This window comes from Caloenas nicobarica, chromosome 1 (assembly GCF_036013445.1).
Source record: "Caloenas nicobarica isolate bCalNic1 chromosome 1, bCalNic1.hap1, whole genome shotgun sequence".
Lineage (NCBI taxonomy): Eukaryota > Metazoa > Chordata > Aves > Columbiformes > Columbidae > Caloenas > Caloenas nicobarica.
Window position 1 is genome coordinate 14,509,284 of NC_088245.1, and position 15,165 is coordinate 14,524,448.

The window sequence follows — 15,165 nt, forward strand, 5'->3', positions numbered from 1 at the left end:
CACGGGCGGCGGGAGGGCGGGCTGCGGGGCGGGCGGTGCGCGGCGGCCGGCAGCGCTGAGCCCCGATAGGCGGCGGCGGGCCATGTTGGTGCTGCCGCCGCGGCCGCTGCTGCTGCTGCTGGCGCGGAGCCGCTGAAGCCCGGCGGAGGGGCTCGTCGGCTCTCCGCGCAGCGGCGGCGGCGGAGCGCGTCGCGTCGAGCGAGCGAGCGGGGAGGAGGAGGAGGAGAAGGAGGAGGAGGAAGGGGAGGGGGGATCTTCTCGGCGAGGATGCCCGGAGCGGCTGCAGGGACGGCGGCGACAGGAGCAGGCTCGTCAGGAGCGGCAGCAGCGGGGATGCTCCCGGCTCAGGAGGCGGCCAAGATCTATCACACCAACTACGTGCGGAACTCGCGGGCCATCGGCGTGCTCTGGGCCATCTTCACCATCTGCTTTGCCATCGTCAACGTGGTGTGCTTCATCCAGCCCTACTGGATCGGGGACGGCGTGGACACCCCGCAGGCGGGCTACTTCGGGCTCTTCCACTACTGCATCGGCAACGGCTTCAGCCGGGAACTCACCTGCCGGGGCAGCTTCACGGACTTCTCCAGCCTGCCCTCGGGAGCCTTCAAAGCTGCCTCCTTCTTCATCGGGCTCTCGATGATGCTCATCATCGCCTGCATCGTCTGCTTCATCCTCTTCTTCTTCTGCAACACAGCCACTGTCTACAAGATCTGTGCCTGGATGCAGCTGACCTCGGGTGAGTGGGGGCAGCGGCTCCGGCCCTGGGGGGGCTCCGCGCCGCCCTGCCCGGCCCTGCCCTCCCCGGCCCCGCGGGGGGCACGGGCGGCTCCGGAGAAACTCGCGGCGCCGGCGGCCGCCCGGGCCGGGAGGGCGTAAGGGGAGCGGCGGGCTAAGGGGGGCGCAGCGCGGGCCCGGGGTGCCCCGCCGGGGCGGGCGGGGAGGTGATCCTCGGGGGGCCCGGGACGCGTCGGCCGCGTTGCGGAGCGGTGCCGGTACCTGCCCCGGGCCGGCCACCGCCCGCGTGGTACCGGGCGTGGGCCGAGGTCAGGCTCAGCTCTGGCCCCTCCCGGGGAGCGGGGGAGCCCAGATAAATTGTCCGGTTTCCGCCTGTGAACCAACCCGTGGGCATCAGCCACCCCCAGGGAGGGCTGGCGGGCAGCCCCGGGGTGTCCTCCAGCTCTTGGTCTGTAGCTAAAGGTCAGGAGAAAATGGCAGTGGGGGCCGCGGGGCCGCCTCGAGTGGGCAACAGGGGGCGAAGGCAACAGCCAGCCTGTTGAAGGTTAGTCCTGAGGCCAGGTTTCCACCTGGGCAAGGCAGAGCCCACTTCAGTTGGGCAGGAGAGGGTGGCGGGGTCTTCTGCTGGCCAGCTGGAAGGGCAACTGAGGTCGTTGGATGTTGTATGCACGAGTTTTGGTTGGGGACTGTGCACCCTGTTCACAAGGTTCGTTTTCCTCTGTATGTTAGGAGTGTAAAGAAAAAAAAATTCATTTGAGCTGCTGGTTTTGACTCAGGAGGTCTCCTGACTTCATTTGACTTTCCCCATCACATCCAGTGTCTCCCTGGGGAAAGTGCGTGATAAGAAAGAGGGAGAACACCAGGACATCCCTTTTTGCGTTTCCAACACTGCTCTTCCTCTGAATTAGTAGAGAATTGGTGATTTGTGTGCAGCTGGGAGGCAGAAGAGGAGAAAAGAATGGTCTGTAGAGTTGAGATAGTAATAAAATCAGCTTTAGTGAGATAGAAAAGATGAATTCTTCAATAATTTGGAAAAAAGAAGTCTAAAATCAAAGCATACTTCTACTTGTCCTCCTGATAAACCCTGAAATGGAGAAATTCGGGCTTTGCAGGAATATGCTCTTAGGGAAACAGAGCAAAATGTCTCCAAAATGGGCTCACAATCACACTTTCAGTCCCCTTAATTGACCTACATTCATTTCAGTTTCTGAGTAATAATTCTTCTGAGTTGCTTGCTGAGCAGCTTCAGTATTATTAAATTTGCCACCTTGTCCATCCGGTTTAGTGGAAATTTCTGGTTTGTATGAAGCAGCTTTAACCAGTTCTCTCTGTGATGCTGTTTTTATGTGTGTTATATATATATTTATGCTGTTTCCATCACTTAAGTTTCTGTATGGTTTCTTTCGTTATCACTTGGGGATTGGTCTGCAGTCACTTGAGGCTGGTAGATTTTTCCAGTGAGACTGGGTTTGGGCTCATTATCTCTGCATTGGGAATCCTCTTTGATGCTGGTGGCTGTTTTGTCTGTTCAGTAACACGCATTCTGATATGGTCTTACTAACTGTACACAGTCGTGTCGCTTGGCTCCAGGCTGAGCAAACTGTTTCATCTTTGCACCACTGATGTCTCCTTTGCTCCATTAAGGACTTTTGCTCTCAGCTGTCTCCTCTCCTTATGGCTCTTGCTGGTAAAAGGTGGCATGAATAGTCACTGGTTTAGTGCATCCTCAGCCTATTTTGTTCATGTCCAGTATGCAGTAGGACAGCACAATTTCCAAATCTCTTACACTTTCCAACATCAGAGGTAATGGTGCTTTTTTTATGTGGTTCCACTGCTTCATGCCAACAGAAGTTAGTACGAGGTTGATAAAAATGAATCTGATTCCTTTACTGCATTTCTGCATAGGTGTATAATAATGTTTAGAAACCACTGCATGCAGCTGATCTATAGGAGCTCAACCAGTCTACACCACGCTGCACATGTGCAGATGACACCGAAGACACGTTTTTCAGGCAAAATAACACAGAATTTTGCCATCTCCATAGCTGGTAGATGCACTGTTGGCATTGAAAGTCAGCAGAAGGAGTTTTACATCAGAAGGAAAATCACTTCTCAGACTGCTTGTCTCCAAAATTAAAATACAAGGGGAATACATGTATAGCTAAGTGGCTATTGGCCATGTCTCCTGGTTTGTACATAAATATACCTTAATTCAGCATTTACCTGACTGTTCATTTCTGTATTACCTCAAGAAGTTTCTTCAAAGGGAGCGACAAGAGTGGAAAATCCATATTGCTTTGGGTTGCATGCTTTGAAGAAGACAGGAGTGGTGGTGGGACAGAAGGATAAATTAGAATAAAATGTGCAGGACAAAAGAGTTATTATGAGTTCTGATAAGTTTTCTATGAGCTATATAACCTATTTCTGTTATTATTTTACGGTTTTGAGAGTATAAGTAATAGGCAATAATAAGCTAAAGATGCTTATCTCACAAATAACTATATAGTAATGTCATCTACATATGCACATAGTTCTGTATAGCACAAGAACAAAATTGAACCTGAAGTAGTAAAATAAACAAGTATGTGAGTATAGCTTTGATTTTTCATGCTTTTATGTACCTTAGTAATGTTAGTATTTAGTTAGATCGTATAATAATACTTAAAATTGATGCAATTTAAATCTCCTTAGAAGCAATTTTTTGATGTGGGCTCATGCTTGATTTAGGATTGCAAATAAAAGCTTAGGAAGTAACTTTTTAACAAGAAAGATTTTGATCACTTTCTGTCCTGCATGAGCCATTATAAATTGTCAGCATGATATAGCTCTTGTTTTGAAGAGGTGTTTTTTAAATAAGGAAAAGATAAACAATATATTTGACGTGCATTTTCAATCCTTGTTGCTGCCTAATCACGTCTATGACATGATTAAGCAGAAAAATCCTAGGAAAAAAGCTATTTCTTTTGTGTATATGAGGACAACATACATTGGACTCCCTTACGATTTTGCGTGGCTTAGACTGCTTTTTTTGTTGCATGTGCATAATGCTGTCAGGGTACACTTGATATCTTGAGAGCCAGTATTGGTAGCCTCATTCTCCATCCTCTAACCTCCCCTTCCGCAATTTCAAAATTAAATGTACAAACACTTGTACGTACACTTACCTAATTTGAGCAGCTGCATGAACACAAACACTTAGTGAAAGCATCACAAATGAGGTCTTATTGCTCTTTACTACCCTACATCTAAAGTTTGCAAGAAACCTCACAAATAGAAATATTGAGATTTATGCCTTTATGAGTTAAATAAATTAAACCCTTCAGTTCTGTCCTTGTGATTTTTTTTAACTATTAGACATTTGTAATTACTTTTTTTTCATTACTAGGGTGTTGCAAGTTACAGGAAAGAGAAAAGTAGAGAAAGCAAAAGAAATGCATAGAAGTATCACATGGACAAAGAGGACGAAATAAATATATGTGTTTTTCAGGAGATACCTAAGCCTATGCCCACAACAGGAGGGCAACTGAATGAAACAACATATAAGAAAACCTCTGTACTTTGCCAAACCACAGGCCTATCTAGTCCAGTGGTCTCCGACAGTGGTCTCTAATGTGAATCTGCAGAAGCATCAGAGCAGCGAAAGCTCATTTTGCCCTCGGTGCTCTCTGTCCTCCAGCACTTGTGTTCAGGGATTTCCTGAGATAAATCTTGACATTTAAAAGCTCTTGCTGGAATTTCTTTTTACAACTTGGGTCACTTTTTGAACCTGTGTAAACTCCTAGTGTTTACAGTGCCCCAGAGCAAGGAGTTCCGCAGCTAAATATGTTTCGTGTGAAGATTCAGTAGGGTTTTTTGTGTTTTAAACCTTGCACCTGCCCATTTCATTTAGTCGACCCAAGTCGTGTATTGAAAGAGGCTGAGAATGGGGCACTCTCAGACACCTTCGCTGTACTGGTGCTGATTACACCTTCGCTGTATCCCCACAGCTACCGGTTTTTGATATCTGATGAATCTTTGGCTTCTTAGTGATTCCTTAGACATTAGTTTGTACCATGCCTGTGATGATCCCTGCTGCCCTGCCCACAGCCATTTCCAGTCTACTGGATCCTTTCAGGGTCGGTGGGACCAGAACTACACACGATATTCAAGACAGACAAACCAGCCATTTGCACAGTGGCATAATAATATTCTCTCCTTCACTCTTTGTTCCTTTCCTAGTAATTTCTAATACTCACTTTTGCACTGTTAGTGAACAGTGGGCTGATGTTTTCGTGGAACTACCTATTATAACCCCAAGATCTCAGGCCTGAAGTGGTAATAGTCACCTTGGAGCACATTGTTTTTTGTAGTTAGGTTTTTTCCCCTCAAAGAACCGACTTCCTATTTGTTTATCTACATTGACTTTAATTTGCCTTTTCATTGTCTAGTCAGTATTGTAAAGTATTCGTAGGCAGCCCTTATCTTAGCTACCCTGAATGAATATCAGCAGCAAACTTTGTCACCTCATCATTTACCCTGTTTTCCAGCTCATTTATAAATAAGTGAGCAGCTCCCAGGTTCCAGCACAGATCCCTGCAGGACTCCACCATTGACCTCTCTCTGCTTGGAAAATTGACAGTATTCTCCTACCATCTGTTTCTAATTATTTATCCTTGCAAGGACATTTATTTTTACCCTCTGGGAGTTTAGGTTTTTTAAGACTTATGAATGACAGATTTATGAAATGTCTTTTGGAAATCCAAGTGGACTGACTTAGTTAATGAAGATTTCCATGGTATGCAGTATTTTTTACTTCTTTGGAGAACTCTAGTAGTTTTGCGAAAAATTACTTAAGGTAGGTATGTGTTGGCCTTACCTTACTTCCTTTCAACACACAAATATGCCATGTCTTTGCAGGTGCTGACATACTCTGTTGTCTTTCATAATTCTTACCGATTTATGTGGTTCAGATACCAGTCTTTCTGTGGTTCCCTGTGTTTTCCCTGGACTTGTTTTAAACCAGTTTTTAAAACTGGTTTTATATTACTCAGCTGCTAGTTCTTTGGAGCCAAAGCAGCCGTAAGAGAGAGGTTATTACCTGCCACAGTTAAAAGTTCGTTTAAAACAGGGAATTGTTTCAGAATGAAGAGGTGAAATTCTTCATTGTAGCTGTGTTGTTTGCCTTTATACTTGAAATCAATCTGCAGGACTAGGTGACTTTTATATAAAAAGGCTTGACCTGGATGCTCTTGGAGCCTTTATTATTGCTGTTTGTCAGATCTTGGTGTAGGGGTAAATTCCTGAAGGCTAGAAAAAAACCAGTCTTGTGCCAGTGTTTGAGCAGAGTGTCTAGTGGAGTCAGACAAGGATCTTGTTTGTAGCCTTGATATCCTTAACAATTAGTTGAGAGAGTAATATACATTTATGGCTGCTGAACTTTGCATGTGGCACAAAAATTATTTGTTTAATAAATTATAGTTATTTGTTTAATAAATTGTTGTAAGGATAGCCAGTTCCATAGATAGATTTGGATGACTCAATAACCTGGGCTCGCCTCAGCAGCCTATATTTTAATACACCAAATGCAGTGTAAGTCTTCTGGCGATCAAAATGTAGGAGGCGTCGTACTGATGGGAGAATTATGGAAATTATGTTTATGGAAAACAGTTATTTAGAAGAGAAATTAGAGGCTTTGCTAGATGGGCATCTGCATGTGAGCTCTCACTGCAGTGCTGCACTTAAAAAGTATATGTAAAACTGTCCTTGCTCACAGTGGTTCCAATGCCTGCTCTGTCCAGGTCAAACATCTGCCAAGACTCCCTTCCAAGTATAAAGTAGGAAGGGTTTCAGGACTGATTTAAATAAATAAAAGAAGAACTAAAAGGGTGAATTTTCGTGTTCTTCAAAAGAAGATTAAAAATTGACAGATTATGGTGTGTGAGGACCTACACGGGGGGATATTGCAAGTCGTGCAGTGCTCCTTAACTCGACAAATGCTGTGGAAACCGGAGTTACACAAATTTGCATCAGCCATGAGGTATATATGTTTTTAACCTGCAAAGTTAATTTGTTAATTATCTTTACAGTGGTTTCTTCTTCACTTCAAGTCTTTACATAAGATTGGGTTCCTCTTTCAAAGAGACATGGCTTACCTCACCAGAAGCAAAGGACTTTAAGCAGAACTGCTGCCAGCTTCTGTTCCCACCATGTACCCCAGCTGTAAAGCGAGAGGCACACACGAGGGCAAAGGGAGAGCAGGGCAGTCCAGGAACATCGAGCAGGTTTTTGAACTGAGTTTCAGCATTGATGCTGACTTGAATATGAGCATTAACACCCACCACCCCACCCGCAGGGTGAGGCGACTGAGGTTATTTAGTGGTCTGTGAGCAGTAGTGGGTATCAGACCTTGAGGGAGAAAATTCTGAAAAATCAGGGATATTGGGGCCTCTGACCATGGTAAAATGAGGATTGCTTCCATGTCTTGTGGAAATTGGGTGCTGGAACCGTGCGGGCGGGCAGGGAGCAGGGAAAGAGCTGAGCCTCAGACTGTATCATCAAGCCTACAAGGACATCTCCTACCTCGAGCGGGCCTGGTGCATGTGCTTCTTTTTCCCAGAGGAGAAATCATGCTGCCAATATGATTTTCTGTCCATTCAGCTCTAGAAGGAAGTTTCCCGTTGGGTTTAACAGGGATCCCCAGGGCATCCCACATCCTTGGGCTGGGAGTGCCCCTTGGTGGCCTCGGCTCCACAGCTGTCACCCCGGCTGCCATGCGTGTTGCCAGACCTTGCGAAGTGCTCCCGTCCCACTGGGAGTGGGAAAGTTAGCTGGCCAGGTTGGAAAGATGAAGAACTGAAGGTTTTATTGGGAAGTCGTGGGTGAAACGAGTGATGAGGCTGTGCAGCCTTTTGGTTTTGTTACTTTTTTTGAAGTCAACATTTTCACTTATTTCGTGCTTTGGCTATAAAAATGAAGGTAAAAGGTGTATCCTTTGAACAGTGGAAATGAGGGAGGAATGCTGTGCCCTAGTGTCCCCTCTCCAAGTAACTTCTTTACCTAAATACCCTCTGCCCACAATATCACAGGTTCTCTCTTGCATCCCGTCATCCCTTGCCTTTGGCAGCTAAACTCTCTGACTTCTCACGGGCTCTTCATCTGTGTAGGTGACAAGGACACAGCTCATCTTATAGCTGGCAGAAAGCCATTTGTTTGTTGATTTGATGTCCTCAAGTTGCCACTTAGATTTGTTAAAGGATAAACTTCTTCCTGTCTTTCCACTGGTGAGAATTTGGGATCCTTTCTCTGCCCAGGAACCAGCTTTTTCACAAAACTTGCAGAAGTTAGGTATCTTGGAGGCTTGTGGCATCAGTCAGATTTGGCTGAAAATGGTCATCAGACTCAAAATCACACAGCCCCATCAGGCTTGATCCCAGAGGGAACCTGACTAAAATGTATCATGTAAGAAGTGTATATCATTTATTTGTATGAGTGATCTGAGATTTTGATAGCAAAACTTGGTTTTGAAGGATAAAGGTGTTTTGGGAATGGAGAGCAGATATTTTCTTTTGTTTTAGAGTGTAATAAAAATTTCAGCATCTTATAACTCTTCCAATTGCCTTTTATGAACATCCTGGGAGTTGTGGTCCACTGTTTGAAAAACACTAAAATAAAAGAATAATAAGATATAAAAGGAAACACATGAAGTTATCCAGACAATTTGAGGATGAATTCCATTTCACTGAAAAAAATATGTATGGGAGGGGAGAAAGAAACTGGAAGAGAATTTAAAAGAGGAGGATATCACCTATTGAAATGTGGGGAGCTGAGAACTTGCATACATTGGGAAAGAGAAGTGGGAATGGGGGTTTGGAAAGCAGCTGGTGTTGGCACAGCTCTACTTTCTTGCGCTTGAAGGGGCTTCACTGGCATAGGATATGGCTGCTGCTGAGTTCTTTCAAAAACTCCTTCTAAAAGTTTAATGAAGAAAATTGGTATATAGGAAAATGAAACCAGAAGAAGAGAAACATATGGATATTATCAGATGTAGAAGGCATGGAATAGAAGAAGGCTAGATTTCAAACACTAAAGTTATTTTACCTTTTGAGAAGTGAACCTTTTTAGCACTGTGGTATAAACAGCATTAGCTTTGATCTTGCAAACATAAAGACAGCAAACATATCAGAACAGAGAATCTGTGGTGTGATCAGACTGTGTGGACTCAATATTTGAAAACTGACAAGATCCAGCTGTGAGGAATGGCAAGGTCACAGTAGTGAAGCATCACAAAGGAAAAAATAAAAACATTTTTTCTCAGAAATGGTGAAATGGAAAAAAGGCATGAACAAGCCTAGAGCCTGAAAAGTCTGCAGAATTTGATAACATCGGTTGCTATCAGGATTGTTAAAAATGCAGTGGCAGCATGACAGAGTGAATAGCTATTATAGAATATGCATTACTGTGTGTAACAGTGTGCAAATCCCAATTACTAAGGGAGAATTATGGCTAGAATCCTTAAGAAGGGGAATATAATAGACATCAAGATCTATCTATTCTAAGAAAGATATTATCCGTCTTCATGCTGGTGTTCAGAAATGCAGAAGGCTTGAAACAAGCTGGCCTTAGAATAAGAAGGACCAGGGGAAAAGTTTCCTTTGTTTTATCCTTGAGAATCCAGATGCAAATTTATGAATTTCATTGATTTTAAAAGGTAGCTGATGGCCTCTGTGGAGAGCCTCTTTGACACAAGCACATCATGTGCTATTTCAGAGAATATTATTCAATCAAGTAATTGAGACTGCGTCAGAAGGAGAGAGCTACCAAATGAATGGTTTGAAATTAATTATTACAAACAGTTGATGAGTTGTCACACTTTCCACTTTCCTTATTTTTCTGGTTATCCTTCAGAAAGGAAAAGTTTATTGAGAAGAAAGCTAGACAAGTATTACTTGCAATATCAAAGACAAATATTCTGAATTGAGACGTTTGGAAAAAGCTACTTTTGAAATCTTGGGAGGTTCATTTGTTTACTGCTAAAAGTCAAAAATCACTCGCCTTCCTTGTAGAAGCTCATTAGGTGATCGATCTCATGTGATGAACGTGGCCAGAATGTGTCTGGTACTGCCCTGCTAGTCTGTACCTCTGCAGCCTCCACCTACAGTGCTTTATTTGTCATGATGAACTCTGTGTGCAGCCAAAGTGTGAATAAAATAGGACAAGGTCTCCTAAGATCAGGGAAGATTTTAGCAGGGAGGGGAGGAGGACAGGCTGGCAGCCTCGTATTTTGCTCCTGTCTGACCTCCTGCCCCTTCCTCTGCAATAACGGGCTTCTGGAGCAGCCATGGAAAAGCAAACGCTCCTCAGCTCTTTGGAACCAGGAGTCTCCTGGAGTGGGCAAGAGGAGTCTAGGAGAGGGTTGTCTTGCAACAGCCCAGATGACAATGTGTAAGTGTGAAACACCTACATAAATGATCCTGTGCCTCTTGGAGATTAACAGTCTTCAAAGTTATGCTCAGGCTTTTCTGTATCAAGCCATCTCCTCAGCTTGCCAGTGCCCAGCAGAGGGATGCAGTGGCTATGCCTGAACCTGCAAATTAAGCGTGTCCAGAACCACCCTGTGGTGCACAGTCAGCTGGCCCACTGGCCAGTGTCCATACTATTATGGTTTTTTACCTTCTAAAATTGGGTCACCAGACTCATACAGCCTGTTGGGAACCATTCCTGGCATGTCCTACCTTGCAAACTGTGCCCTGGTGATATTTTGGAAGATTGTTAGTTGGAACAGAGTAAAACCACTCCTGTGACACATGCTGTGGGACAATTCTAACAATTTAATAGCATAGGCAGTTGAGTTTCAGTGCCTGGGAATGCTCCCTGGCACTGCTTAATGTATCTGTGTACACATAACAAATATGTAGCAAAGTCTCAAAACGAGGAGCTCAAGAATTATCTGTGCAGGAAAGTTAAAGTGACATGGGATTTAGTCCTTTAATTTAAACCAATTTATAACTGCAACTCAGTGCCATAGTGTTAACTTCTGGTTTTCTTTGTTTAAATTAACAATAAAAAATCTGTGGATAAAAATTTGCGTGAAGTGTAGTTAGCTTTGAAACTAGACTGAGTAATGATCTTGAAAAAGAAAGATGTTTGCAAACTTTGGCAAGAGGAAGAAGTGATCAAAAATATAGAACCAGGCACAAAAAAGTTTTTCACCTAGAGAAAGTGGGAGAATGTTACCCATGAGCCTAAAAATCATAAATGAATCTTCTCTCTCATGTAGACTGCATGTTTCAAAATCAGATTTTCCCCACATGTCTTCAGCCTGGCTAATACATCTTTGAACACTATAAAACTATTATGCATTTAGTCTTTGCTTGAGAGACATTCAGTGTAGCTTTGCAAACAGTTAATTTGAAGTTTTAAGATTAATTCCCTGAAAGAAGTACTAGACTTTCTATGAAAATAAAATTATTCATCCTTGTAGCTTTATGTTCCTCTAAATAAAGTTAATTATTACCTGGTTGCTGTGTCTTAGTATTTAGCCTTCCTGTTACAGGTGAAGTAATATTAGAACATCAGCAAAATAAAAAGCTTGAAATTGCAATTGATGGTCATTATATTAGAAAAATATAGTCCAAAATAGTCCAAACGTGCTGATGGCTTACCAGCCACAGTCACTTGCATTTAGTTCCTGTCAGGCATTTGTATTTGATCAGATTCATCAGTTACTGTGGCATCATCAGCTGCCTCATCAACGGTCATTTCTGAGCTGACACTTCACCGTCTGTCAGACCCGAGGAGCGAGGTGACGGTGGTGACATGGACACGCTGGTGAGAGGCCATGCAGCTGAGGACGGGTGACAGTGGGGGAAGAGGGGACGCGAGTGTCTCTGTTCACCAGAGGGTGACAAAGGGATGTCAGTGTAACGCCGCTGTGAAGAGGGCATACCTGATCCTGGCGTGTATTTCGTGAAGTATTTCCAGATGATTTAGGGCAATGTTGACATCACTACATGATGCACTGTGATATTACTGTGTCCGGTTCTGGGGTCCCCAGTTTAAGAAGGGCAAGGAACTACTGAAGGGAGTCCAGCAGCGGGCTACAAAGGTGATTTTGGGTCTGGAGCATCTTTCTTATGAGGAGAGACTGAGAGAGCTGGTCTGTTCAGCCCAGAGAAGAGAAGGCTGAGAGTGGATCTCATCAATGTTTATGAATCTCTCAAGAGTGGGTGTCAAGAGGATGAGACCGGACTCCTTTCAGCGGTGCCCAATGACAGGATGAGGGGCAACGGGCACAGACTGAAGCACAGGAGGTTCCATCTGAACACGAGGAGAAACTTCTTTACTTTGAGGGTGCCAGAGCCCTGGAACAGGCTGCCCAGAGAGGTTGTGGAGTCTCCTTCTCTGGAGACATTCAAACCCGTCTGGACACATTCCAGTGTGATCTGCTCTGGTGAACCTGCTTTAGCAGGGGGATTGGACTGGATGATCTCCAGAGTTCCCTTCCGACCCCAACCCTTCTGTGATTCTGTGATTTCATGTGGAATTCTGGATGCTGATGTCCAGTTCTGCCTGCAATGTCAATAGCTGCAAAAAGGAAAACCAGTGACCGGTGACATTTCTTGCAAGGACGAAAGTAGGAAAGCTTGGTTAGCTTAATGTACAAAGAGGAAGGTTGATAAGATGCCCATGACTTCTCTCTAAAAACACATGGAAGGGCTGAAAAAATAAGTAAGGGAAAAGAATGGCTTAAGCCAGTGATTTTCACTTTTATTTTATTTGATTTCCTAACCTTTTTCCAAAGATGATGCTACATGCCCTCTTGTATTGTTAGAGCAAGTTACAGTCCATTAGGCCTGCTTTACTTCATGACACTTCAAGAATCTCAGAAGTAGTTTATGAACCTCTCAACTTGTGGCTAATGGTTGGACAAGAACAAATAGATATTATCTGGATATAAATCACTTCAGCCCGGAAATTAAAAGAAGGATTCTAACTATTGGAGCAGTAAGTTTCTGCAACGGCTTTCTAAAGGGAGGAGATTGCGTAAAATACTGAGCTGTATGCAGGGAACAGGTGAGTGTCTGACGGACGGAGATTACAGAATGGTGTGTTTGTAACAGCATGCCTTGTTCCTGTCTTTTTCATTGCTCAGGACTAATTCATCTAGGTGAATGCTCTTTTCTACTCCCATTTGTTCTGGTTTTTAAGCAGTGGCTTAAACCTGTCTTAGTGCCTTCTAGGATTAAAAATAGTCAGTGACCAAGATCTGTAGGTCTGTCAAGTGAAGCTTCATTCCTGCCTGGCATTCTGACCAAACAAGCCAGGGCTTTCCTTTTATTCCCAGCAAAACTGTAAAACAGTGTCAACAACAGCTGCTGCAGTTGTGTGCTTCACATTTTCCCTTTGCATTCAACATTTTCATGAATTGGATATTTAATTTCCTTTAAGAAAATTTATTTAGTGTCAGGTAAATACTCATGTTTAAAAGTGAAAGTAGTTGAAAAATAAATCTTTAGAATATCCTAAAATACCAGGGTTTCAGGAAGAAAACAGTTTACAAATTATCAGTTCTATGACTAACCTGAGATCTAGTTTTGCTAAGGATATTTCCTGAAGAAGTTGTCCCTTGTTATCTCTCCATGCACATAATTATTTTTTGGTGCCATGCTGCTACGTTAAATAGCTAAGAAACATGTAAAATCTCTTCATGTTGTTGCTATGCTACTGGATGCTTCATTTCTTGTGTGAATAGGTTTGTGTCAAAGGCATTGAGTTGTAGAAAGAACGGGCCGATCAAATGGTCTTTGCTGATGCGGGATGAAAGGTGGAGCAACGCGGAATTCCCTGTTCCGTCCTTGCTGCCTCCTGCTCTGCCTCCTCTGGCCGTCTGAGAGGGAGAGAGAGGAGGGAGCACTTTGTCCACAGGATAAACAAGTGTTCAGTGCATCGAACAACTGTATGTAAGGCACAACCCAAGCTTCAAATTAAACACTTTTAATCTTGTACATTTCTACAAAAACTATTGCATGCAGCATGCATACTTAAAAATGTCTGTTTGGGATTTTACACCCTTAGGGACGGATCTGCAGATACAAGTATCTGGATTTAAATTTAGTTTTGCTGAATTCAGTGAGTTTCTGTGTGAACCTAAGATGATATACTTAATAGCTGAGTGTTAAACATATAACACAACATTTCATTTAGTTTAAATTATATGGTATGTTGGAGGAATTGTGCTGAGGCAAAACTAAGATTGTCTAGGAAACTGTAAGTGCATTTTTGTCTCTTCCCAAGAGGCGTAATTTTTTTTATTCCTTGGGGCTGCTTTTTCCGTAATCAAGTCTGAACCAAATGCAAAGCACACTTGTACAGACAGCTCCATTTTACTTTCTATCAGGTGATGGGTAAGCGTAGATGCAACAGCAGGGGTGTGCCAAAGAACGTGCAGTGAAACACCTGACTAACCACACCTGGCTTAGCCGGTCAGGCTGCAGCAGGCTGGGATCACCACTGGCCTTGGCAAGGCCAGTCCAGTGTTTCTGCAGTGAATCCAGGAGCGTTCAGGGTCTTAGGACACGATGGGATATGATGTCAATCCATGGAGGCCAAGCCATCAGCAGTTGTCTACATCCAGGTTTTGGTCAGGAGTGCATTTTTGAAGTTGATCTTCCAGTTGTCCCAGCTTACTATTATACAGTTCGATTCACATTGTGGAGCAGCCTCAGGGTATGCAAACTGTGTTTCTTTCTGAATAAACTGAACCAGATGTCATCCAGAAGTACACCTGATGCACTTCTACCACTAACGTGGGTTCCCCAGACTAGGGCTGGTCCGAAGTGAAGCCTCTGAAACGCACGTGTTGTGGATACTAGGTCCTAAGTGCTGTTTCACTTTTTAGATCCACTCTGTTGCAATGCACAATTTGCTTATGTAGATACAGACTATGCTTTCATACATTGGAATTTATTAAATTAGGCTTGCCTGTGTCTTGGATTTATAAAGTCAGGTTTAGTGACAACTAAACAAGTATTTTGTTCTAAATTAGCAATATACTGTCAATCATAGTTCCTTCTTAATACGCTTCTGTCTGGGATTAAATAAAGCCACAGTGTCATAAATGCAGGTATCAGAAATATGATAAAGGAATTTGAATTACCTGATGCTGAAGGAGATTAGTGGTTAGTGTTTGAAGAGCTGTAAAATAGGTATTGACAATTGCTAAACAAAGCTGTTGCTATTTATTGCTTCCATTTATCATAGTACTAAAAGTCAGGTTCTAATCATTTAAGCAAATACTTCAGTTCTGCTGAGCTTCAGTAATACCTGTCAGAGAGGAATAAATGCAGCTAGCAATGCATACCTAACAGTGTTTTCTGAAAAATTTTAATAGTCTAAAATGTAACTGCATTAGTATTTTTTATGTGAGTTCTGCAGTGCCTTAGTTTTTGATGC

The 15,165-nt window shown here is 43.4% G+C and overlaps 1 protein-coding gene across 1 annotated transcript in view; it reads left to right on the top strand.

Moving 5' to 3' along the window:
* The first annotated feature begins 267 nt into the window (after window positions 1-267).
* The window catches only part of LHFPL3 (LHFPL tetraspan subfamily member 3), a 169,083-nt gene continuing 154,185 nt past the window's right edge, over window positions 268-15,165 (top strand). Inside the window, exon 1 of the mRNA XM_065626784.1 lies at window positions 268-736. Coding sequence (XP_065482856.1) covers window positions 268-736 — 469 coding nt within the window. The remainder of the gene's footprint in view (window positions 737-15,165) is intronic.